The sequence below is a fragment of the Trachurus japonicus genome, chromosome 15 (genome assembly GCF_045865225.1).
Source record: "Trachurus japonicus isolate A0001 chromosome 15, Traja_1.0".
In the NCBI taxonomy this organism is placed as follows: Eukaryota; Metazoa; Chordata; class Actinopteri; order Carangiformes; family Carangidae; genus Trachurus; species Trachurus japonicus.
Window position 1 is genome coordinate 4367260 of NC_140921.1, and position 27307 is coordinate 4394566.

The following is a 27307-nucleotide window of genomic DNA, read 5'->3' on the forward strand; positions in this document are numbered from 1 at the left end:
ATCATCGTGACCTCCCAAGCTTTACGGCGGATGTTAAACTAAAAAACTAAAAAAAAACTAACAAAAAAAACAAAAACCCTACACACTGGTCCGTCACATGGCGACACGTGTTGATACAACAGACGTCGCTGCCAACAGAGCTGGTGTTGGGTGGGAAAAAACGAAACACAGTGCACATTTTCTCGGACGACATTTACCGTGCTCGCAGAAACAAACAGTACATTCTGTTTTAAGAGTGCGCTCGAGGCGCAGGTGATCGATCTATCACAACGTCTGCACATTGCTCTGCTCTGTACTGTACATACCTAACATGGAGAAGAAGTTTTGCTTTCTGAATATACTTTTCAAGTTACAAAAAGAAAAACAAAAAAAAAAGATAGAGATCGAGAGAGAAGAGAGAGAAATAAAAACGAGAATGCACTGCGTTGCAAGAGTGTCCATTAAGTTTAAGGCGATTTTTAGAGCTCACAGGTTTTTTTTTTTTTTCTTTTTACTCATCGTGATTGATCATCATTGGTGGACTCCAAATGAAGAAGTGATCATTCATTAGTGGACTTGGAATGGGAAGTGAGTATTGATTATGGGAACACAAGGGGGGATGGGGTTGGGGGGGTTAGGGTGTCATGTATTCTTTGCAATGAAGAATGAAAACAAAGAATCATCCACAGTTTTAAAATTGAATCCATTCGTTTTTAGTTTGTTTCGTCGTCGTGGGTTGGATACTCAACCAAACCAACCCTCCTCTGTTTGTGTGTGTGTTTGTTTGTGTTGTGTTTTGTTCTGTGTGTAGCTACGGTCTCTATACTCGACTCTCCACTTGAGTCGTCTTGAACTCTTTGTGTTTTGTGTTGTGTGTTTTTTTTTTTTACCCCTGGAGTTGTTGTTTATTTATTATAAGGCCACCATACTGTGGAGATGCTGCGAGCATCTTCACAGTATCAACAACCCAGAGTCTGTCACGCCGTCGTCTACACCGCCGTTACCTGCTGAGTTCTGCACACACACGCACACACACACACAACAACAACACAGGTGAAGTAAAAGCGTTTAGTTTCCCACCCCTCTTGCTCTCGTCCTACTGTGTCTTCTACATAACGTCACACAGAGAGCGACTACTGAGACCGCCCAGCGTCCTCCTCCTTTAGGAAAACGGCCGAGCAGGACGCAGGTGAATCCAGTCCACAAAAGCAATAAAGAACCTCTAATAAACTAAACACTTTGCTCTAAAGCAAGTCATTTTGATCATACAGCAACATCTTCATCGTCGTCTTCCCAGCATTTTAACTTCCAGACAGACAAATGGTTGAACCTCCCGCCTGTCCTGGCTCTATACGATGCTCAAGTCTGTAGGAAGAGACAGAGAGAGGAGGGAGGGAGGGAGGGAAGGAGATATAGAACGAATCTCCTTGTTGTTTACAACTACTAACGGGTAGAAAACCAGCATGAGAACAATAGTGACGGACGAGAGTTTCGCTAGGTATATATATCTCATTTTTCATGTCGCTATGTCACCGTTTAGACTAATCTGATGTTTGTAAAGTTTATAAAACCAATGATTGGACAAACATTACTATTTCTGTCTGAACGTTTTTGTAATTAGTCATGGTTATCAGAGATTAGCCGGGCTAACGGTTAGCTAGCTGTTTAACTTTAATAACTCAGTGACTCAATAAACGGTCCATGAAAAAATATTTTCTCCAGCGGATATCTGAGTTACAACATGACTGAGCTAACTGGAGTAGTTTCATGTCGTGTCCGACAACGGGAGGGTTTTAACAGCTGACGTCCGGTGTTAGCTTAGCTACCGTCGTTAGCTTAGCTACTAGGGCTGTCACTTTTTATTCGACATTCGGGGGGGGATAATATTCGAATATATCCGAACGAATTACGGGTCATTCAATATTCTTTCGAACCTCATTTTTCTAAAAACTGACAGCCCTATTAGCTGCCGCCGTTAGCTTAGGTACCACCGTTAGCTGTCCCTGTCAGCTGAGCCACTGATGCTTTCTAGACACCGTGATTCCCCCAAACTGAATAAATACCACACATAGCAACACAGAACACACACACAGAAATAGTAATGTTTCTTCAATCATTTCAGATTTGTCTCAACAGTGATAGGGCATGAAAAATATGGTATATAGCCTAGCTAAACTCTCATTCGTTACTACTGTTCTCATTCAAATTACGTGCTGGTTTTCTACCCGGAAGTAGTTGTAAACAACAAGGCGATTCGGTCTATAGGAGAGACAGAAAAGGTTGGGAGTGGGTGGGTAGGGGGTAGGGGGTTTGAGTCCAAGCGTTCATGGTGTGTCAGTTATCAAATTGTCTTGGAGGACTGGGGGAGGAAGAGCCGTTAACGTTCGTCGACAAATTAGTGTGGATCGGTCAAGTTGGTAACGATCAATCAGGGAACCAATAAATGGAATCAATAAATCTGAAATCTGGAAGGACGGGGGTTGGGGTGGTTGGGTTGGGGGCGTCCACTCAGTGAGATCACTGTTAAGAGTCATCACCGTCATCGTCGTTAACGGAGCAGTCTTTGGTCCCGTACAAATCCGCCAGCCTCTTGAAGCGCGGCCCCCAGCTCTGCAGATAGTCATAATCCAAGTCGGACTCGGTCGTCACCGACTCGAGGGAGCTCAGCGATCCGGCCAGCGACCCTCTGCCCTCGTAGCCGTAGATCTGGATGGAGTCGTAGGGCGGCGCGGTCGGGTCGCTGTCGGCCTCGGCGATGCGCGTCTTGATGAAGTCGTCCACGTCCACGCTGTTGGCCGCCGGGCGGCCGCTGCCGGGCCGCAGGGGGAACTGCAGCTCCGGTTTGATGTCCTTCCTCGGCAGGAAACCGTTGGCACCGTCCGGGTTCTACAGAAAAACAGGAAGAGAGAGTCAGAACAGGGTTAAAGAGTTATTTAAAGGGATAGTTCAACATTTTGAGCGTTCCTTTGTTCTGTTGGCACCTGAAGAAGACCACACACGGTCGAAAACATTTGTGCAAGTGCTAATAAAATCACTGTGACATCCTTTAAGAGTGTGCGGGCAACCCTCTCTTTTTCTACGTTACCTTTTATTGCCCTGCACCTCAATAGCCTACAGCATGATGTGCGTATAAAAACCTCCTTTTTCCATAGTTCAACATTTTGGCACATTTTCCTATTGCCATAATCCCTATAGTCTTAGCAGTAGGTTCATTACTTCTAACTGTCGGTGCAAGCTGTTTTTAGATCGGCGGGGCAGAGACGTCATGTAACATTATGTAACATTACGACACATGAAGCATGTGGCAACTACTTGAAATCCCTCCGCCCAGCAGCCCTGTCTGAAGTAGTTCCGGCTGCATTTTCCTCTAAAACAACTCATCTCTTAACGTTAAATGATTATCTCATAGCGTGGTGAATGTGCAGGTCACAACTTGTCCACCAGAGCGTTTTGGAGTTGTTGGATTGTGTATTTGATGAGTTTGATGAGGGAAAAGTCCAAAATCTGATCTAAAAACAACATTTACCAACAATTAAAGGTAATGGAATTTAACCTACTGTTATGACTATAGGGATTGTGGCAATAGGAGAATTTGCCAAAACATTGAACTATCCCTTTAATATTCAAATAACCACGAGAGAGACAAAGAAAACATTCAGAGTTCCCTCTGAAACATTTCCTACCTGCAGTGTTGCGATGTCGAAAGCCTCCGTGTCCTCCTCGCCGCCTCCCTCGTCGTCGTAGGTGATGATGTTCTCCCTGATGTCTTCCTCCTCGAACACGATCAGCGGCTCCTTCTTCTGACGCCTCAGAGCGACAAACAACACCACGATGGCTGCCAAAGATAAAAACGATTACATAATGACCCACAGACAGGCTTTGTGGGGGGAAAAAAAGTAGAAAAGTGAGCGCTTGATAATTTGTACGCACTCGGTACTTAGTTTAATTAGAGCTTGGACAGTTTAATTTGAGTGGTTATCAACATCTCAGGTTGTAAAAGGTTTTTACTACTAAAGGATCAAATGAAGTGTGTGTGTTCAGAAAAAACAGGACAATCTGGGTATCATTCCTTCTTTCCATTTTCAATTGGAAATCAAAAAATGAAAAAGTGGTGCCACGATCTGTTTGGACCACGATCCATCAATGGACATGGACAATTATGTTTTGTTTGGAAGAAACAAACATGATATTCCAGGTATAGTATATTTTCATCGATCCAGCGTATCTTTGCTAACGCTTGTTACCAAACTTCCAGGTCATGTAAGGACCCATTAAATATTAAAGTCCCCCTAAACCAAAAATTGACTTTTTGAAATTATTAACATGTCAGTGTAGTGTTTAGGTTCTACAAGACATTTCAGCAGCAAAGTCGCTAATCCATGCAGCCATAACTGAGCATTTTAGATTTGAAAATACAGTTTCAAAGCCAAAGTCTGAAAAAGTTGGATTCACTTTTTCAGCACACAGTCGGGATTAATACCTCATAATCCTGTCATACATACTAGAATCTGGATTTTTCAATGAAGGAGAAATAGTAAACGTGTTTTTAGCCTCTTTGAGAGTTTTTTTAAACAACTTTTTTATGGGAAAGCAAATTTAATTCACAAATAGTGATAGGAGAGCATTTTTACAAAATTTAAAATGCAATCTTTAGGGGGACTTTAAAATAAAATTCAGTCCTGTGGCCGTTTTTCCATTTAGTATTTTTGATCAGATTAAAAGACAAATAACAAAACAACCAGTCACTTTTTCATTGTTTTGATTTCCGATTGCAAATGGGAAGAACCAATGAAACTTGTACTGTGGACATTTACCGAGCAGGATGACGATGCAGGCCAGGATGGCGATGAGCGCCCCGGTGCTGAGGCCGGCCGGCAGCACGTACGGCTCCACGTTGCAGGACAGGATGGTGTCTCTGCTGTCGCACGAACACACGCGGATGGTCAGCGTGTTGGTGCTGCTCATGGACGGGAAGCCGTTGTCGTTGATCTCCACGGGCAGGAAGTAGACGTCCTGGGTGAGGCGGCTGAAGCCTTTACGCAGCACGTAGATGCTGGCGGTGCTGTCTGTGGACACACACAGGGAGCAGAGGGTGATGAAAACAAACGAAACAAAAAAAACATACACGTAACGCACTGTTTTCTTTGTTCAATCTCACATTTTCATGCATTGTCCACACACACACTATATATTACACAGCAGAGTAAATGAGGTGTGACTCTGGTGATATTAAATTCAATAAAATAAAATGAAGAGTGGGCGCATTCATCAGTTTAGAGGGAAGTTAATCAAAGGCCATTGTTACCGGCGCTAACGTGACGTACAGTAGTATAGTAGGCTAACAGTTCTAACTCTGCTGCTTCTGTCTATGCAACATTCACACTAAATGTTGAACATCACACAGCAGCAGGGAATCAAACATGCGATCACTACGGTACGGTACTACACCTCACTTATCACAGCGTTAGAAAAAGTAAAGATAGAGAGAGATTCTAATAAAGCTTTACAGGAAATAAGGGATGAAACAAGGCAGAAAATGAAACTAAAAACGCTAAATAAAACTGATAAAGCAGATATGAAGCATACTGTATATAGCATTAATACATTATCACCAGTAAAGTGAAGGATGAAGGTAAACATGTAACAGGAAACTACTGCCTATTTTCAAAATAAGAGCGAAGGCGATGATCGATCTATCTATCTACTGTATCTGTCTGTCTGTCTGTCTATGTATCTATGTATCTATCTATGATTCTATGTATGTATGTATGTATGTATCTATCTATCTATCTATCTATCTATCTATATATCTCTTTTAGCCTCTCTCTCCCAGTTTTCACTAAACTTAATTCAATCAGTTTCCTCCCTGAGATGTATGTACAGACGGACAGGGACCCCACTGCAATTAATACAGCCCGCAGGACATGTGTGTGCACTCGTGTGTGTGTCTGTGTGTGTGTGTGTGTCTGTGTATGTGTGTGTGTGTGTGTGTGTCTGTGTGTCTGTGTGTGTGTGTGTGTTATAGAGAGCACCTGCTGCTTTCTACGAGGTACTGTAAGCCTCCATCTGGTTATGCTTTGATCTAATCTGAGTGGATGGGAGGTGGAGAGAGAGAGAGACAGAGACCACAGATGAAGAAGCACAGAGAGAGATTGGCTGCTACAGTAGGAACGACTGGAAACAGACAGAGAGACAGACAGAAGAGAGGAGGAGAAAAAAGAGGTGAAGAAGATAAAAAAAGAAGAGTTGTGATGTTTTAAAAGAGGGAGGTCTGACTCTACTGTACCTCGGTTGTCTTTCAGGGAGAAGTTGTGGTTGTGGGCGACTTCTGGAGCGAGACTGAAGGTGAAGTGTTGTCTGTGAGCCATCTCATCTTTGTCTACAGCACTCACTGTTTCAATGACCTGCACACACACACACACACACACACACGGAGGGAGAGAAAGAGAGGAATACATGTCAGTGCCTATCAGACAGTAAGACATCGACTCAAAGCGATTTAAAACACTGACTGTGAGTCAATTTGAGCTTTGGGTAACACTTTACTTGAATACGTGTTCATAAGACTGACATAACACTGTCATAACCATGGCATAACACCTGTCATAAATATCAATGAATACTTATGAGGCAAGGCAAGGCAATTTTATTTGTATAGCCCGTTTTTACAGTTTGTCTCAAAGGGCTTTACAGTACAGTACATGACATCACAACAACATCCTCTGCCCTTAGACCCTCACATCCACTGAGGAAAAACTCCATAGAAAACCCTTTTAACAGGGAAAAATTAGAGAAATGACAGCTGTTGTCAAGTGTCATTTGGTAAGTTATGTCACTTTTGATGCAAAGTTGACATAGTTTGAGATGTCCTTGTTATGACAACTTGACAAAAAGACATATATACATAACCTGTAATTGCCAAATTATATCAAGTTATCATAACAAGAAGATCTCAAACAATGTCATGAACACGTATTCAAGTTACTGTAAGTGTTACCGAGCTTTGTTTACAATAATCCTCCAAAATATGGACATGTTTACACACACACACACACACGGACGTACCTTTCCCGGTGCCACTGTCTCACACATGAGGACTTCATTGTTGGTAGCAAACTCTGGAGGGTTGTCGTTCACGTCTTTCACTTTGATGTTAACACGCACTTTGGTGTCCTGGTGGTGGCCTCCTGCACACACACACACACACACACACACACAAACACACACACAGACAGAGGGAGGATAAGGAAAAACCATCAGTGTCCTGCTGCACAGACAGGAAGTCAGTGTGTGTGTGAGTGTTTGTGTGTCTCATTTTTTGGACGTTTTGTTACTGAAACACAAAGCAAAGTGAATATTTTGCAGCAAGTTTACCCATCAATCATGCAAGTCAAAGTGTGTGTGTGTGTGTGTGTGGTAACTCTCTCGTCCGGCCATTTGTTATTTTTGATTTGCAGACATCAGTCAGACGATCTCTGCCACTCAATTAACCAAAAAAAACCTCCATTTCGATATGCAACAGTGATAAATGCCAAGTTTTGCCCTCAAATGAAGGAGAACTGGTTTGAATGATGATGTTTGAAGAAGCAGCAGAGACACACGGAGCTGATGTGAGCTCAGAATATTAACTAAGAAAGACGGAGAGAGAGAGAGAGCAGAGAGAGAGAAAGCAGAGAGTCGTCCTCCATCTCTACATTGATCTACAGAAATAAAAATAAATAAATCTGCGCTGCGCTTCCTCGCATATTTGTAATTCTAGTCAGTGGGTTTTTTTTTTCCACTACCCTGTCATTACCAGGCATTTATTTAGCTTCCCAGGGCCTGTTAGCGGTTAGCGTTAGCGTAGCCCGCCTCGGTCCCGGGGCTTTGTGGGCGGCGAGCCCGTTTCCATCTGGCCGTCTGGCGTCGAGCGCGCCGCAGGGAAACCACGCGGCGCTTTCTGCGAGTTTGAGCCCACGACCACAGACAGAATACCAGGGTGGGGCCACACGGTCGGAGGCTCTGCTAGCTGGGGCCGGTGGGGGCCGAGGCCGCGGAGGAGAAAGCTCCAGAGGCCCCGGTGGGTCAACTGGCATTCCCCTCTTTCATCCCCCCTCACTCTCTCTTCCTCATCTCTTTCTTTAGTTTAGATAACCGCTGTTCCAACCCACTATTTAGTCGCTTGAACATTTTGAAATTCAGGGACTTGATTTGAGTTGATTACATTACAATAGAAACCATGTACAAAGCAAAAAATAAACTTCTTCCTCAAGATATCCATAATCTGTTTAAACCGTCCTGTTGTCCTCCTGGGTCAAGGAAGGAAGGAAGGACAAAGGGAAAGATGGGAGGAAAGGAGGAAGGGAAAAAGGAAGGAAAGATAGAAAGAGGGAGGTTTGAGGTCAAAAAGGAAAGAAGAAGTAAGGACGAAGGGAAGGAAGTAAGGAAGTAAGGAAGGAAGGAAGGGAGGGAAAAAGGATTGTGGAAAGAAGGAAAGGAAAAGGGAAGGAAAGAAAGATGGAGGGAGGGAACAGATTTAGATTCGTTCAAGGAAGGAAGAAGGGAAAGAAGGAAGGGAAAAGGGAAGGAAAGAAAGATGGAGGGAGGGAACAGATTCATTCAAGGAAGGAAGAAGGAAGGAAGGAATGAAAGGAGGGGAAAAGGATTGTGGAAAGAAGGAAGGGAAAAAGGAAGTAAAGAAAGATGGATGAAGGGTACAGATTCGTTCAAGGAAGGAAGAAGTGAAAGAAGGAAGGGAAAAGGGAAGGAAAGAAAGATGGAGATATAGGGAACAGATTAGGTCATTTGGATCAAAAGAGGAAGGAAGAAAAAGTAAGGACGAAGGAAAGGAAGGAAGGAAGGAAAGAAGGAAGGGAAAAAGGATTGTGGAAAGAAGGAAGGATGGAGGAAGGAAACAGATAGAAGGACGACAGGAGGTTAAAATGAAGGATTCCAGTTATAACCTGAGAAGACCACTATTATTTGAGAAACCAAAGACTCAAACTACTGTAAAAAATCACTGTCTTTCTGTTAGAGGGGTTAACATCTGGAATAATTGTCCTGAAAATATTACATTATGCTGTACTCTAGTCGGCTTTAAAAGACTTTATAACTTTATCTATCTTATAGAGCGACCAAACGTTCAAGTTAAAATCCTCTCAGCAGCCGTTTGTGCTTAAAACTTCAGTTTATTTCTCATCTGTTTGATATTTTTCTTGGTTTCTTCTCTGGTTCAACCTTCACTTTAATGAAACTAATCACTATTTAACTAGCTAGAGTCTATAAATAGCAAAAATTCAAACTAAACAAAGACATAGGAGGCCACGTGCATTGACCTTAGCCACCAGACGCTGAGCGCTAGCAGCTGGATCCACTCAGCAAACATAATACCAGCAGGCTTCGACTGTACAGCCGTCTGCAGCAGCCAAGCCCTGCTGGCTGCACATGAATGTATAATTAGTTTACCAGGATTCAGGCAGATCTGCGCCGACGGGGCCGTAGCGTAGCGCATGCACCGACGATGGCGCTAACTTTAGCCCGGGAACGGGGGAAAAAAAAAATTAAAGAGAGCAGCTTGAAGTCTGAACATGGAGAGTCTGCAGCAGCACCACAGAATGACAGGTTGGATGTACACGGCAGCCTGGTTGGTGGCTGGGAAAGTCTGGGAAAGTGTCCATCCTGTCTGTCTGCAGCTCAGATCAGATACCGACACACAAACTGTTGCTCTTTAACTAAAAAAAAACAAACAAAAAAACACAAAAAAACTGCTTTGCCTCCCTGGATTAGCAGCGACTCACAGGCTCAGAGCTGCCGTGTCACTTCATATTCAACTGCACGGAGACAGAGGCGGCAGATATGATAATAAGATAATACACTGCAAAAACTCAAAATCTTACCAAGTATATTTGTTTTATTTCTAGTCAAAACAAATCTCATTATACTTAAAAATAAGACTCATCACATGAAAAGTAGCTTGTTTTTATACATTTTTCACTTCTTTCAAGCATATTTTCACTTGAAATAAGTAGAAAAATCTAATACTGGAGCACAAAAAACTTGCTTTCACTGGCAGATTTTTCTACTTATTTCAAGTAAAAATTTGTTTGAAACAAGTAAAAATGATCTAAAAACAAGTTAATTTTTAGGTGATGAGACTTATTTTAAAGCAGAAGTAAGCGATCCGGTCGTTTTGGCTAACTTTGTTAGTTAGCAGCCCCCGCCCTCGTCATGGATCTATTGGTCCTCGTCCCTACGTCACCACATAAGTCCCTTGGCTGTAAAGCACAGCCCTGCATGCCGTTCTCTCTCCTCATTGGATAAAGGTTGTAGGATACAAGGAAGTATACAAGACGTTTTCTTGCCTTGCTATTACAAGCAGAGCAGAGTGACTGACAGACCCGTGTTTCAGTCCAAACACTTATTTCAAGTGAAAATGTGTTTGAAGATATAACTATTTAAGACTTATATTAACACAAATATTCCGCTTACTTCTGCTTTAAGTGGAAAGAGTTTAGTTTTGACTAGAAATTAGACAAATATTATTGGAAAGATGTTGAGTTTTTGCAGTGTCAGAGGAGTGTTAGTGTGGGTGTTGGTTCGTACCGATCTCTGTGGCCGACACTGAGATGTTGTGCCAGTTCTGAGCCTCTCGGTCCAGAGGCCTGGTGGTGGTGATCATCCCGTCCTCCGCGTTGACGCTGAAGAACTGCTCCACGTCGGTGTAGCGAGGGATCATGTACCTGCACACAGAAGTCGAATTATAAACAACTTTATTTACACTGAACACTTGATGAATATCATCACTATAAAATAAAAAGCCACAGCGAGTGTCAGAGAGAGTTTATTATTGTCGAGATGTGAGAGTAAAAACAAAAGTGAGGCGTGTGTTTTATGTTTTACATTTTATGTTTTACATGTGATGAACTCTGCTTCATGTGTTACCTGACGGGGTTGTTGGCCACGTCCGTGTCCTTGGCGTGGACTCGTCCCACCATGGTTCCTTCAGGTGCGTTCTCCTCCACCTCGAAGGTGTAACTGGGAGCCACGAACACCGGAGGCTCGTCGGCGTCCTCCACCGAAATCTACACACACACACATGTTGTTTTATTAGACTGGATTTGTAAATCGTTATCGTTTATTGTATTTAAATTCTGTTTCTGCTCTGATTTCTTTATTACATTTCACCTCGTACTGCTGTGACATTTGAGTTTACTCATGCACAAACTGTTAAAACAAACATATTCCATTATATTTTTATATAGATAAATGTGTAAACTGCACCTTTATCGTGGCTTCGTCCTTGTAGGGCCCCCAGGCGATGAACTGGGGGTCGATGTGAGGGTTGGATCCTTCCACCTTCAGAGTGTAGGACCTCTTAGTTTCAAAGTCCACATGCTGAGAGACGGAGAAAGAGAGAAGGAGAGAAAGAGGGCGTCAATCAGTGTAGATCAAGTTAAATACCAACAGTAAACACACACACACACACACACACACACTCATCTCTTTCACTGCAGAGGTTGTGTTGACTTTGTGAAGTGACCGCTGCAGTACCTGCGTCCTCTGGCAGGGGGCGCTGTGGCTACATGAATGAGCACCACTAGGATGTAATCCACCACCACAGTACATGACCAACCCTTTATATATATATAAAAACCCATAGGGAACCCAAATCCAGCCTTTAATTTGCAGATAGTTGATGTTATGTGAAGTTGATGTGGATGTTTCAGGTCAAAATGCAGCGGCTGCTTTAATCATGAGATATAAAAACAATACGTGTCTGTTTATAATGAGGCTGGATGAGGTTTGGGAGTCTGGGACAAAGAGTCTGATAAAAGGGACCAGAGAGAGCCGAGGAGGTGGTGGTGGTGGTGGTGGCATTTAAATCTCTCCTTTTCCTTTTCCTTTTCTTTCCCTCTTACAGAGTTTTAATTCATCATCACCAACCCCTGAACATGGATGTTTTAATATCTACAACAGGAAACAAGAGACGTTTTCTTTCTTTCTGTCTTCCTCCATCCATGCTGCGATCCACCGGTGTGTTTGTTTGAAATATGCCGTTCAATGACAAAACTGAGAAGCGTCACTACACACGCCTCATTTTACATTTTCATTTAAAGGGATAGTTCACCAAAAATTGAAATTTCACTCATTATCTCCTCCCCCTTATGTGGACTAAGGGCTGGGAGAAGTTTCAGAGTCCTCCGTGGCTTCTCTGAGTTACAGGGGGTCTCGGCGTAGCAGTGCATGTCCATATAACGGTTGCAAATGGATACCAACTGTCTTCGTAACAAAAAGACACACCAAAAAACATCCAAATACCTCCATGCTGCTCGTATGTAATGTCCGTCTTGTATTGAAGCCCCGAAATGCGAAATTGTCCCGAAAAAAATTAAATAAGTCTATATTTCAAGCTTGTTTTGTAGCGGAAGCTTCTCGAAGCTCGTCTTCGTCAAATTTGGACGAACCAGGAAGAGGACAGACCCTGGTTCGTCCAAATGTGACGAACCGGGAAGAGTAGATGAGGGTGAGTAGATAATGAGTGAAATTTCAATTTTGGGTGAACTATCCCTTTAAGGAGGCACTTAAACTACAAAACGTAAATGAGATGACCCTCAGTTAGAGTCTTTATTCATAGCTACTAAACACTTCTACCACACCTGTATAAAACACCCAGGAGATGGTTTTAATCAGGGTAAATAAAGCTCAGCTGGGCGTCGGGGCTGAGGTATTAACCCAGATAATAACCACTTTAAAACACCACCATTTCTCTTCTCTTCATCGGTTTTAAAGGAGGTTGGATGGACTTGTTAAAAAAAAATGAAAGAAGAGGAAGAGGAAGAAGAGGAAGAATCCCAGGAGCTGAGTTAATCTTCTCATCTCCAGGCTCCATCACTTAATGAAAGCCCCGAGGGAGGAGGGACGGTGTCGGAGCAGCAGCAGGAAGCCGCCGCAGATTTATGAGGTTGACACATGATTAAGACCAGCACACTGAGGAGGAGGAGGAGGAGGAGGAGGAGGAGGAGGAGGAGGAGGAAGAGGAGGTTTAACAGGACATCAAAGAGCAACTTATTCTTCTCATAACTTTATTTATACAGCACCTTTTAAAGGGGGACTATTGCAAGTCTGGTCTCTAACCCTCCTCTCCTCCATGTGCATTTGTTTCCTTTCAACAACGAAGAAGCCGGTGAGAAATCAATCCATGGAGCGGTGGATACGGTTATTTATCATCTACCATGTTACCATGTGTATATCTGTGTAGTCTTATCTGTCATCAACAAGAGGTTATGGGTTACGGGTTAGCGCGTTACGTTTGTGTGGCAGTGTTGCCATGGAGATGAGAGCTGGGACACCGGGTTGGAGGCTCTGATCGGTTTTCAGCCAAGAGACGCTCCATTCTCCCTGGAACTAGTTACAAGTCGTTGGTTTAACCTCCATGGAGCAGAAAACCGGTATGCCTTAAAGCAGATATCAGTGGAATGTTTTTGTTAATATAAGTCCTAAATAGTCCTATTTTCCGTCAGCAATCACTTACATGAAGTATTTCAGCCTAAACACGAGTCTCTCCGTCACTCTGCTCTGCTGTAACCCGAGGAGAAAATTTTCCTTGTGGGATACAAGTGTTATCCAATGAGGGGAGAGAACGGCATGAAGGGCTGTGTGTGCAGCCAAGGGATGCGCGTGAATGTGGTGACGTAGCACGAGGACCAATTGATGCCTGACAAGGGCGGGGGCTGCTAACTCATGGTGCGTTCAAGGAAACTCGTACTTTGTGTTTTTCCTTCCTGTGAAGTCATACCAGTTCGATCTGGTACGAGTTCACGGGTCGGAAGTTACGAGTGGCCGTTATAGGGAACTTTCACAGACAACAGGACGGTAAAAACACGAGCTACGGGTTACCTGGAACGCTACCAAGTCGTAGTTGTGACTTGAAGCTGTAACTTACGGTTTCAAAAGCCTGCCTTGAACACAGCATTAGCCGAAACGGCCGTGCCACTGATATCTGCTTTAAGGTCCAGTGATATTTACTGCTTGAATATTCCACGAGTGCAGACTGAATTGGGGGAAAAAGCGCCCCATCAACATGGAACAATCTCTACAGGCTGAACTGAAAATGTCTGAACTCGTTTTAACTTATGTTGAATTGTGGTCCTATTTATTGTAATGTATTTGTATCTTATGGATGTTTGTTGACGACATGTGCTACTGCCTTCTTGGCCAGGTCGCCCATGAAAATGACATCTCGATCTCAACGGGTCTTTTTACCTGGTTAAATAAAGATTAGAAAATAAATAAAGAAATAAAATTAAAAATGGAGCTGTTCGTTAAGAGTTAGGGTAAAAATCCTGCAGAGTTCCTCTTTAACAACACAAGATTACGAAACAGAAAGAAGAAGTTGAAGCAACACAGGTAACACAAGAACAAGAGAACAGAATAAATAAGAAGAGAAGATTCAGATGAACGAGATAAAACAATAATAAAGAGAAGTTGTTTGAGATAAAGAGAGAGGGAACAAGAGAAGCTGGAAGAACAGATCAGATAAATAAGACAAAAAGTGAATGGGAATAAGAAAAAAAAACGGGAAATAAAAGATATCAAAGATAAATACGAAAGTGAAAGTCTTATAAAGGAATAACTGAACCCTATAACTGACCCATAATAAACTCTGGACCTCATTGGACCAGGAAGTGACATCATCATCATCATCATATCAGGTCTGTTCTCTCAGTGATGTGATGCGATGCAGCGTCGGCGGTGCAGGTGTGTAACGTGTTGATGACAGGTACGATGCTGATAGGACGGAGGTGACCCAGTTCTTTCATTCACCCCCCTCCCCCCCTCTCTGTTGTTGCCCCCCCCCCCTCCCCACACACACACACACCACCATTACATTTACTGTCTATCTCTCTCTTCATTCTCCCTCTCTTTGTGTAATCAGTGTGAGATAATAATATTCACAATAATGCCTTCCTCTCTCTCATTCACACAAACACACACACACAAACACACGCACACATGCTCGCACACACTTAAACACACACTAACACACAAACGCACACACACACACACTAACACACACTCTCTCTCACACACACAGAGTCAGCTCCTTAATATTCTGTGGACTGCTTTCGTCAGGACACAGTTGAAAGAGAATAGCTGATTAAAGCTCATCCCTGTGTGTGTGTGTGTGTGTTGTGAGACGGAGAGTGAGAGAATAGAGATTAGTGAAGGCTTCTCTCTCTACGTTGATTTGAAAGTGTGTTTAGGTGTGTGTGTGTGTGTGTGTGTGTATAGTCGTGGCGCTGAAAGGTGCTGATTTCCCGAGAGGCGCGTTAAGTCACAATAATCACACACATATACACACACACACACGCAAACACACACATCTGTTGAGATGCCATAATCAGATTGAGTGCAGCCAAAGTGGGGTTACACACTTTCTCCAACATGCACACACACACACACACACACACAAAAATCAACTTGAGACGATTGAGCGATTACACACAGGAAGCAGCGTGTGAAGGAGACACACTTGTACACACACACACTGACTTGAACTCATGTGTGTAGTTCAACATTTTGGCAAATTGGCCCATTGCCATAATCCCTATAGCCATAGCAGTAGGTTCGTTACCTTTAATTGTCGGTGCAAGCTATTTTTAGAACGGCGGAGCAGAGCCGTGAGCTGCTTAGAGCTACGCTACGGAGGCTCATTATGGGATTTCTTGGTTTCCCTCATCAAACTCATCAAATACACAATCCAACAACTCCACAACGCTCTGGTGGACAAGTTGTGACCTGCACATTCACCACGCTATGAGATAATAACACAACGTTACCACACAGAGTTGTTTTAGAAGTAAAAACATGTAAAACCGCTGATGCGCGTTGCCTTCAGGGACAGTTTTTCATCAAGCAGTCTCTGAATTTCCCTCTAAAACAACTCTGTGTGGTAACGTTGTGTTATTATCTCATAGCGTGGTGAATGTGCAGGTCACAACTTGTCCACCAGAGCGTTGTGGAGTTGTTGGATTGTGTATTTGATGAGTTTGATGAGGGAAACCAAGAAATCCCATGAGCCTCTGACGTAGCGTAGCTCTGAGCAGCTAGCGGCTCTGCTCCGCCGTTCTAAAAATAGCTTGCACCGACAATTAAAGGTAACGAACCTACTGCTGTGACTATAGGGATTATGGCAATGGGCCAATTTTCCAAAATGTTGAACTATCCCTTTAACTATTATTATTATCATGCACTGGATTCATCATCATCATCGCCGTCTGAACCAAAAAAAACCCCCAAAAAACGCAACTTTGCCGCGTATGTCATCACACTTTTAAATAGCTTAAAGCTCATAATGACACGTGTGAGCGCCAGAGTGTCAGAACCAGTTTGGAAAATTCAGAGTAAAAGAGAGAGAGGTTGATGGTTTGGACGGACGACAAACCCACAGCAGCTTCACACAACCGCCTTTTGCTTTTCATATGTAGCAGAAGAAAGAGAGAAGCATCAGAAAGACGATAAAAAAATAAAAAAAAATAAAAGTTTTCACTCTGGTTCCCGTTCACACGTCGTCCACAGGTCGGACTGTGAACGCTGCTATTTTCTAACTGAGGCTCTCAGAGGTCGCACGCCCAGGGAGAGAGAAGCAGCTCAGTGAAGACTCAGCTCATAATCCTGACCTGCAGCCACACACACACACACACACACACACAACACTGTGTATGTGTGTGTGTATGTGCATTAAAAAGAGAGAGAGAGAGAGAGAGAAGGAGAAAAAGTAATTGTGTGTGTTGAGCTGGATCACTGAAAGCTTTAGTTACCGTGTGTTTGTGTGTCTGTGTGTCTGTGTGTGTGTGTGACGATGAGCTCCCTGGCCTATGGAAGCATGAAAGTTAATGCACTGAAGCTGCTGCTCCTCCAACCTCTGTCCTCACCGCCTCTATTCATTTCTATTCTACTTTATTCTATTCTACTTTATCTATTAGTTTCTATTCTGTTCTATCTTTCCGTCTTGACCACACTTCTTCTGTGCCGTCACAGCGGTCAGTGACGCACACACACATAGTTTCCATCCGAGCTGCTGCTGAGACAGAAACTATGAGCTGACGAAGCTTCACCACAACCTGACGTGACTATACACTGTTAAAAAATGTGCGTTACTGTAAGATGATCACACTTCATAATATAAGTTTGCAAAACTCAACATTTTAAGGGTTATGGTCATCAAATACACAATCCAACAACTCCACAACGCTCTGGTGGACAAGTTGTGACCTGCACATTCACCACGTTATGAGATAATAACACAACGTTACCACACAGAGTTGTTTTAGAGGTAAATTCATGCGAAACCGCTGATGCGCTGTCCCTTCAGGCAACAGTTTTTCATCAAGCGGTCTCTATATTTCCCTCTAAAACAACTCTGGTAACATTCTGTTATTATCTCATAGCGTGGTGAATGTGCAGGTCACAACTTGTCCACCAGAGCGTTGTGGAGTTGTTGGATTGTGTATTTGATGAGTGTGATGAGGGAAACCAAAAAATCCCATTAGCCTACGTAGTGTAGCTCTGAGCAGCTAGCGGCTCTGCTCCACCGTTCTAAAAATAGCTTGCACCAACAATTAAAGGTACAAACCTACTGCTATGACTATAGCAATTATGGCAATGGGCCAATTTGCCAAAATGTTGAACTATCCCTTCAAAAATTTGAGTCCGCATCAGAACTAAAAACTCATAAACTCATAAAAACGGATTTGTTTTTTGTTGTTGTTGATTTTTTACAGTGTAATTGAATGTTCTGTATTCTCCATTTTTTATATTGAACAAACAAAAAAGTGAGAGTGTGAAACCAATCCCTTGTCTTGAGAGTTATCACCTGATTCTGCAGCTAAAAACATGATTATACATCATCAAAGCTCTAATATCCCACCGTGCAGCGGGTTCCTGAACGCCCCCCCTCCTATCTTACCTTCTTCAGCTTGATGACGGCCTCTCTGGTCTCAGAGTCGGTGCTCAGCTCGAACATGCCCAGCCCGTCGCCGTCCACCAGGCGGTAGTTGACCATGCCGTTGTCCCCCATGTCGGGGTCTTTGGCCTTCAGACGTCCCACCTCCTCCCCCGGGACCTTGTCCTCCGACACCGACATCGGGTAAACACCTGGAGAGAGAGAGAGAGAGAGAGACAGGAAGGGTGAATTACAATTCTCCCTTTGCCCGACCCTTTGTTTTACTTCTCAGGTACTAGGGATACGTGCAAGGCAAGACGCACTTTATACACTGCAAAAACTCAAAATCTTTCCAAGAATATTTGTCATTATTTCTTGTCAAAATGTCTAATTTCTAGTAAAAACTAATCTCTTTCCACTTAAAATAAGACTCATCACCTAAAAATGTACTTGTTTTTAGATCATTTTTACTTGTTTCAAACTAATTTTCAATTGAAATAAGTAGAAAAATCTGCCAGTGAAAGCAAGTTTTTTGTGCTTGTAATAAGAAAGAAAAACTTGCTCCACTATCAGATTTTTCTACTTATTTCAAGTGAAAATCTGCTTGAAAGAAGTAAAAAGTGTCTAAAAACAAGCTGCTTTTTAATGTGATGAGTCTTATTTTAAGTAGAATGAGATTTGTTTTGACTAGAAATGACATTTTGACTAGAAATAAGACAAATATTCTTGGTAAGATTTTGAGTTTTTGCAGTGTATTCTTAAAAATGGGTAACGTAATATGTATTGAGTATTGTGCATTTAAAATAGCACTTTACTATTAATGCAATCAGGTAACTTGCAATATAATTACGCACCTAACACTTTAACACTATAGCACTCTGCACTTTAATCAGCCTTTTGATATATAATTTTAGCATTTTAAATACTAGCGAAATACGTATGGTCCCCTCTGACCCTTGGCCTGTATACAGTATTTCTTGATCCACTGTACGGTTTCATTGTTTTTTGTTCTTTTTCTGTCCTGTTCTGTTTTCAAGGACACGTTTTTTTTTTTTTCTCTCTCTCTATGTAATTATCCATTAAGACTAATTGTTTCACTTGTTGTCATCAATTGTTCTACTGTTGTCACTGTTAATCTTATGTTAACATCAACCTGCCGAAGGGACTAAAGATGCAAATTAGCCGTTGGCTATAATCTTGCATATTTACATGTATGTCCATTAATATGTATTGTCCATATTTTAAATAAATAAACTCGAACTTGAAACTTTTGCGCGTTCACGTGAAGTGGTGGGGGTGTCCCGATTCTGGTTCAGACGAGGGTTAGGAGGAAGTGGTCGGGCTGTCTGGCCCTTCAAACGACAGAGTTTTTTCAGAGGCACACTTAAAACCGAGGGGTATGACAAGTTTCCCAGAATGCATCTCGCGGCAACCGGCAGCTGTTTTATTTCTCGCTGTAGCGCTGTTATTACGTCACTTTGTTAAGTTTTAATATTTTTTCATGCGAGAAAGTAGCTGTTTAGATCCCCAATGTGCGGTCGGTTTATCCAAATGACGGCTGTTTAGACGTTTGCTCCAATGTTTTTCGGAGAAGAGGAGCTCGTCAGCCGGCCAACCTCCGTCGTCATCCCGGGAGAAAAGACGATCGCTAATTAACTTAGCAGGTTTTTAAAGGTTACATAATTTCTTTTTAAGAGATAAATGCTGGTCTCATTGATGAAATGTAACAATTGTGGCAGTCGCATTAGTTTGTTTGAATTAAAAAGTGAAGCTTCATGTGTGTATTGGCTCTGTAGCCACATTTACATCTATAAATAAATGTTTTACAATGAACTGATCAGTCTGCATTACATTTTATTTTATTTTATTAAGTTAACATGGTGTTGAATACAGGATTTTGGTTGACTTTCAACCCTTAGGCTACCCCTTGTAGCTCTGTTTCAAGGGGCAAGGGTTAAGGGTTAAGGGTTAGGGATGAAAAATAGAATTGGAATTGGGCCAAAGTGATCGGTTTGGGTTGTTGGGATGTTTCAGTATCGGTTCGCTCTGTTGGCCGGCTGCCACCGTGTTTTTACGATCTGATCTGGGGTCAGCGGCGAGGGATTAACGTGAACTCCTCCATCTGTTTCCCGTGGCCCCGAGGACATGAACATCCCCAATGTGTGTGTGTGTCTGAGGGAGGAGACACCTGGTCGGCACAATGAGAGCCGTAGGACCATATGTCCACTCTTTTCTTTTATCCTTCCCCCTCTCTCTCTCTTCCTTCTCTTCCTTTCATCTGCCTCTCCCTGCTCTGTCCACCTTCCTCCTTCCTCTTCTTCATCGTCTTCTGGCTTTCTCGCACACATTAGCATGATTATCCTGCTCGACCAGGTGTATCATGAAATTCATGAGGTCATTCTCAGGCCTCCATCCATCCATCCATCCATCCATCCTGCATCCATCCTTCCTTCCTGCCTAAATCCTCCCTCCCTCCATTTTTCCACCACCTCTCCATCCATCCTCACCAAATCCCTCCTCTCCGTCGCTCCTCTTCATCTCTGTCTGGGCTCTTTAAACTCTCCATAATGTTGGCCAACATATTTCCCTCCCTTCCTTCCTCCTCCTTCTTCATCTCACATTTGCTTCTCTCTCTCTCCCCCCTCCATCCTTGCAAATCTCTCCATTCATCCTCACCTCTCCTCCTTCCCTCCTTCTCCGCCCCCCTCTCTCTCTGGCTAAAAGCTCATTTCATCCCTGCCCTCCCTTTGCACTTTTTTTCCTTTTCCTCTCTTCTCCTGTCGTTCTATTCTTGCTTTTCCTAAGTAGCTTAACTTAAATGGCTCCTGGCAGCTGAGTTAAACGTTGTATGACAGAACACACACACACACACACCTGGCTGTGTGGGGCTGCAGCACATCACATACAGGAAATGGACATTTACACTGGAGGGCTGAATCGTCATAAATGAGTCAAACACGTGTTTCAGTTTGTGCTGTTTGTGTCCCGGTGGATTTAAACACACTAACGTCACAGATATCAATCAATCAATCAACATTTATCAATCAAAGGTGACCAAAGTGCTTAACAGTGAAACACAATATCCGATAAAATCATTGCATGTTCACAGCGCTGCGAGGTATTGAAAGCTGTTGAAAAATGTTTGGAGTTTGGATTTTAAAAGTGCTGAGTCATCATCAATAGTGAGGATGTCAGCAAAAGCTCAGTCACCTCACAGATTAATGGTGAGTTCAAGTTGTACTTGGAAGTCAAAATTTCCAAGCTCCCAGTTGGTATTTTTTAATCTTAAACGCCTCCTAAAGTCGGACAAATCCCACCAGCCCCTGATTTAAGAATCCAAGATGGCCGCCACTCACGTAAACATTAGCCTAGCGAACACTGCGTTTATTTTAATGTTTAGCCTACTTTTTCTCTCCTTATTGTTTCTCATTTAAGTCAGATATGGACATATAGCACTGTTCAATTCTTATCCCTGGACATTTTCATGTTATTATCAAAGTTGTAATCAAAATAGTAGCCTATTGTATTGCTAACAGTAGCTAGCAGTGGCTAACAGAAAACAGTCTTTGTTTTGGTGCCTGTTACATGTTTTTGTTGTGAGTTTGTGCAGCTTTTTAAAACTTTAGAAGCTGTTTGCTTTGAAATCTAGTAGGAAATCTTTGTATTTTATATAAATCGTTAATTTTTCTGACTTTTCCGTGTTTGGAAAAGCTTCCCGTCTGTTTCGGACGAGTTTCACTTCAGCTAAAACTGGCACAGGTTTTAATACACTGATCATTTCAAGTTAAACTGAGGAGTTGTTCCTTCACAGAAACACCGTGTCACCTCTTCACTTTGATCACAGAGTGTTTTCATATTTACATCAAAACACCGGAGCGTCTGCGTCTCTACATTAGTTTTTATGCACAAACAGGAGACGTTCAACCCGTCTACACCTGATCATTGTTGTTCATTGATGTTCTCTCACATCTGCTGACCCAGAAACAGCGTGCATGAATTGATCATTACAGATCACAAAATCACCTCCTCCTCCTGTAGTTATCCCTGAGTTTGTTGAGTTGTCTCACTTTTAACAATAACAATTTTCTGCACGATATAATTTGTATTTTTTTTTTCTTTTTTGCTGAAAGAACTTCAAATAAAAAGTTGGAGGAGGATCCGACGTCCCTGCAGTGAAACAGAGATGCTCTTTGAATAATAATAATAATCCTTTTGATCCACGTCAGGATTTTGTTTTTTCCAGTTTAGATGAACTGGTTGTGTTAAATGTTTTCATAGAAACTGTCAGATATCAACCAGAAGATCTTCTTCACTGCAAGAACTCAAATATCTTACCAAGAATATTTGTCTTATTTCTAGTCAAAATGTCATTTCTAGTCAAAACAAATCTCATTATACTTAAAATAAGACTCATCACATAAAAAGCAGCTTGTTTTTAGACAGTTTTTACTTCTTTCAAGCATATTTTCACTTGAAATAAGTAGAAAAATCTGATAGTGGAGCAAGTTTTTCTTTCTTATACTATATTAAAGCAGAAGTAATTGGTCCGGTCGTTTTCGCTAATGCTGCGTTCCAGGCAGGCTTTTGAAATCGTAAATTACAGCTTCAAGTCACAACTTACGACTTTGTAGCGTTCCAGGCAACCCACTCGTGTTTTTCTGACCTGTTTTACCTGTGAAAGTCACTATAACGGCCACTCGTAACTTCCGACCGGTGAACTCGTACCAGATCGAACTGGTATGACTTCACGGTCGGAAAAATACGAGTTTCCTTGAACGCACCATAACAGTCCTCGTCCCTACGTCGCCACATTCACGGCGTCCCTTGGCTGCACACACAGCCCTGCATGCCGTTCTCTCTCCTCATTGGATAAAAACTGTAGGATACGATAAATGTTTTCTCTTCGGCTCAGAGCAGAGCAGAGGGACTGTCAGACCCGTGTTTCAGACCAAACACTCTATGTAAGTGATTGCTGTCGGAAGATATAACTATTTAAGACTTATATTAACACAAATATATCACTTACTTCTGCTTTAAGCACAAAAAACTTGCTTTCACTGGCAGATTTGTCTACTTATTTCAAGTGAAAATTCGTTCGAAACAAGTGAAAATGAACTAAAAACAAGTTAATTTTTAGGTGATGAGTCTTATTTTAAGTGGAAAGAAATTCATTTTGACTAGAAATGAGACATTTTGACAAGAAATAAGACAAATATTCTTGGAAAGATTTTGAGTTTTTGCAGTAGGCTACAGACCAGTCCACTCTGATGGAGGTTTGATAATGAGGAGAGAAACAACAACAACAACACAACGACAGCTTGAATGGAAAGTGAGGATCAGCCGGAGCCGTGTGCGGTGAACAGTGGGGTTCATTCAGAGGAGTGGTCTCATCTTTCCTCTTCTGCATCTTCTCTGTTTTTATTTCTACACTTTGCTTATCTCATTTCCCATTCTTCCTCTCCTTTCTCTCTTTCTCTCTTTCTCTCTCTACCCATCATCTACTACTAAATAAGTAATCACTGTCCTCATTCACACCATCTGGGAGACTTTTTTTTTGCAGGCGTTTGTGCTGCTTTTTTTTTTAACAGGGTACCCTTCTCCACCACAACACAACACAACACATTGCTGCTGTGTGTATGTGTGTGTCATATTACAGATTTAAACTGCCGCCGATGCACATGATGTAGATGTAGAAATAATGCAGGATCTGTGTTGTTAACATTTAACGTCTGATCGTGTTTGGTTAGAAAAAGCTGAGTTCTGGTTTTCACTGAGTTTTATATTTTTACTTGACGTGGTCTGTGGTCAGAGAACTCTTCCACACTGCAAGATAAGATATATATAATATATATACAGTAAATAAATATATAAACAGAGGAGTGTCTGTGATTTGACTTTTATTTTGAAACTTTCCCACGTTATAAAACGACTGCACTCAGCTGAACATCTTGTCTTTTATGGATATTTCTAATTTATTGAATTAACCTCCACAGTTTTAGACTCAGTTATCCTGGTTTTCACTTTTTTTTAGATCGGCCGTCGTACTATGATCATTATATCAAAGATATTTAAGTTCCTATCATTAGCATCAGTCGATCTGAGCTTTATGATCTGTGTTACAGTGCAGACTTTTGGACAGAGCTGCTGTGTTCGATTTTAAACCTAAGTTTTTGCATCATTTTGTTGCAGCTCTCTGTGTTAGGAATAGAAAATATGGATTTCCCAGTGTTGGATAAAATCACAGTTTTCCCCTCTGGAGCGCTGTGACAAAGTGCCGTGTGTTTGTCGTGGCTGCAGAACCAGACTTCAGCTTTACACTGCAAGACGCTGGCACACGGTCGGCTTGTTGGAGCTGGAGACGATGCTGATGAGACTCTCTCTCTGTCTTTTATATTCTCTCCCTCACTGTTCTGCTCTTGTCCTTCTCTTTTCTCGCCTATTCAGCTTCTCCACCGGCTCAGTCCTGAGCCCTTGTCTCCTCTTCTCTGCATCCATTCTCGCAGCTACTCTGCTGAATCTCTGCCAGGAGTCCCTCCGCTCTCAGAGCCACAGGAGGAGAGAGGAGGAGAGGAGAAGAAGAAGGAAAAGGAAAGAGAGGAGCAGAAAGAAGCGAAGCAGGAACGACAGGATGACACAGACTGAGAGAAAAGAAAAGGTGTCGGTCAAAGGTGGACTGGAGGTCGAGTGGCAAAGCTGCAAAAACCGAGAATCATTCCAAGAATATTTGTCTTATTTCTTGTCAAAATGTCTCATTTCTACTCAAAACTGAACTCTTTCCACTTAAAATAAGACTCATCACCTAAAAATAATCTTATTTTTAGATAATTTTCATTTGTTTCAAACCAATTCTCACTTGAAATAAGTAGAAAAATCTGCCAGTGAAAGCAGGTGTGTTTTGTGCTTGTAATAAGAAAGAAAAACTTGATCCACTATCAGATTTTTCTACTTATTTCAAGTGAAAATCTGCTTGAAAGAAGTAAAAAGTGTCTAAAAACAAGCTACTTTTTAATGTGATGAGTCTTATTTTAAGTTTAATGAGATTTCTTTCGACTAGAAATAAGACAAATGTTCTTGGTGAGAGTTTGAGTTTTTGCAGTGCACGGTGTTCAGGTAAAACCAGGCCGCTCTGACCTCTGGTTACCATGGAGATAAAGAGGCTGCATGAAGCATCACGAGCATCAACAAACAAACAGACACTTGTATGTGTGTGTGTGTGTGTGTGTGTGTGTGTGTGTTACTCACTCTGTGGGAACTTGGGCGGGTTGTCGTTGACGTCGGTGAGTGTGATCTTGACCTCGGTGGTTCCTGACAGTCCGCCCATGTGGCCGCCCATGTCTTTGGCCTGGATGACCACGTCGTACTCCTGTCGCGCCTCACGGTCCATGTTGGGCAGCGCCGTGCGGATGATACCTGCACGTACAGATAGATACAGGAGTGTCACATTAAAGGGATAGTTCAACATTTTGCGTGTGTGTGCTTTGTTTTGTGTGTTTTGTATTGATGAACTAACCACTGACCAACAATTTCATGATATTGAATCAATCAACAATAGCATCAAGTTCAACATTTTGGCAAATTGGCCCATAATCCCTATAGTCATAGCAGTAGGTTCGTTCCCTTTAATTGTCGGTGCAAGCTATTTTTAGAACAGCGGAGCAGAGCCGTGAGCTGCTCAGAGCTACGCTACAGAGGCTCATGGGATTTCTTGGTTTCCCTCATCAAACCCATCAAATACACAATCCAACAACTCCACAACGCTCTGGTGGACAAGTTGTGACCTGCACATTCACCACGCTATGAGATAATAACACAACGTTACCAGACAGAGTTGTTTTAGAGGGAAATACAGAGACTGTTGATGAAAAACTGTCCCTGAAGGCAACGCGCATCAGCGGTTTTGCATGAATTTCCCTCTAAAACAACTCTGTCTGGTAACGTTGTGTTATTATCTCATAGCGTGGTGAATGTGCAGGTCACAACTTGTCCACCAGAGCGTTGTGGAGTTGTTGGATTGTGTATTTGATGAGTATGATGAGGGAAACCAAGAAATCCCATGAGCTGTTGAACTATCCCTTTAACGCTGTGTGTCTCCCTCCTTCCTCCTCCTGCTGCTGCTTCAGTGTGTGCATGAATCTGTATTTGTGAGATATCCAGTCTACTCTCTATAGAGCCGCCGCCGTCTGAGCGTTAACATCATGTGCATCGACGTTAATGAGTTCATATTTTCCAAAAGCTCGGCGCAACGACGAGACGAAGAAGGTGTCGTTTATTTCACCACGTTTCATTTCTGAAGAAAACACATCATCACTCTTGATTTGTGTGAATGAGAACTTTAGTCAAACATGTGTGAAGTCTTATTTTTCTCCATTTCAAGCCCCAGTAATCTTTTCTTTCTGTTTAATTCATCACCCGCTGCCGCCGCTCTCCTCTCCTCTCCATCTCTCTTTCTTTCCCCAGATGTCGAGCTGCTGCAGTGTCAGGGAGTCGAGGCTCTCTGCTGTCATATTATGCCAAAATGTGTGTGTGTGTGTGTGTGTGTGTGTGACAGCATGAAAAGCTGGTAATCTCCAAACCAATTAGAAATATGAGCTGTGGATTTGAGCCAGTCAAATACCCAACACTGGTTTGATTAGCTAGATTTACTCTGCACAAATCTCTTTCTCTCCCTCTCTCTCTGTTTTCACCAACTCAACCAGTTTATCTCTTCTGCTGACCTCTCTCCCTCTTTCTCTCCCTCTTTCTTATTCTTTTCTCCGTCTGACCCGATGTGGCTCTGTGTCGGCCCTCACCCCTCAGCTCTCTCTCTCTGGTATCTAATTTCCTCTTTTTAATGCAAACCCAAATATTAGGCCTGAGCTCTGCAGAGACCAGGTTGAGTTTCCTCTGGGGAACTTCTCTCTCTCTCTCTCTCTCCCTCTCTTCTCTCTCTTCCTTCTCTTCCTCACCAATTTCACAGGAGAAGACCTGGTGTTACATGATCCCTGCAGCACTCAGCTCTTTATATGAAGAGCAGCGGAAGATTTAAAAAAAAAAAGTGTTGCAGAGAGATTTTTTTTTTTACACTTTCTGCAGGATGCATGGCTCAAGTGGCGGCTGAGCTCTTATTTTGAAGGTCTCGTATCCATGCTAACAGGCTATCTCAAGGAAATTTAAATCGAATGCAACTGGACTTGGTTATTTGTCTAGGAAGACGTTTCACCTCTCATCCAAGAGGCTTCATGATGCATCGCTGCATGGCATTGTTACCTGTTTTCTTATTTTACTATTTTTTTATTGATACAAATGTTGCTACTCCTCTTTTATATTTATGCAGGTTGCTATCTGTTCTCTTATTGTTGTAACTGCTGCTATTACTGTCTTCTCTTACACTTATGAAATCAGCCCCAACTGTGAGCACTTTTAAAT

General features: G+C 42.4%; 1 protein-coding gene across 1 annotated transcript in view; it reads right to left on the reverse strand.

Annotated features, from left to right (window-relative positions):
* Positions 1-2428: 2428 nt before the first annotated feature.
* The window catches only part of cdh11 (cadherin 11, type 2, OB-cadherin (osteoblast)), a 64113-nt gene continuing 39234 nt past the window's right edge, over positions 2429-27307 (reverse strand). Inside the window, exons 6-15 of the mRNA XM_085799337.1 lie at positions 25145-25312; positions 17927-18114; positions 11239-11352; positions 10900-11039; positions 10561-10697; positions 7045-7166; positions 6266-6383; positions 4794-5045; positions 3663-3814; positions 2429-2865 (exon numbers count right to left, since the gene is read on the reverse strand). Of these exons, the coding sequence (XP_085655463.1) occupies positions 2503-2865; positions 3663-3814; positions 4794-5045; positions 6266-6383; positions 7045-7166; positions 10561-10697; positions 10900-11039; positions 11239-11352; positions 17927-18114; positions 25145-25312 (1754 nt within the window). The 3' untranslated portion in view covers positions 2429-2502. The remainder of the gene's footprint in view (positions 2866-3662; positions 3815-4793; positions 5046-6265; positions 6384-7044; positions 7167-10560; positions 10698-10899; positions 11040-11238; positions 11353-17926; positions 18115-25144; positions 25313-27307) is intronic.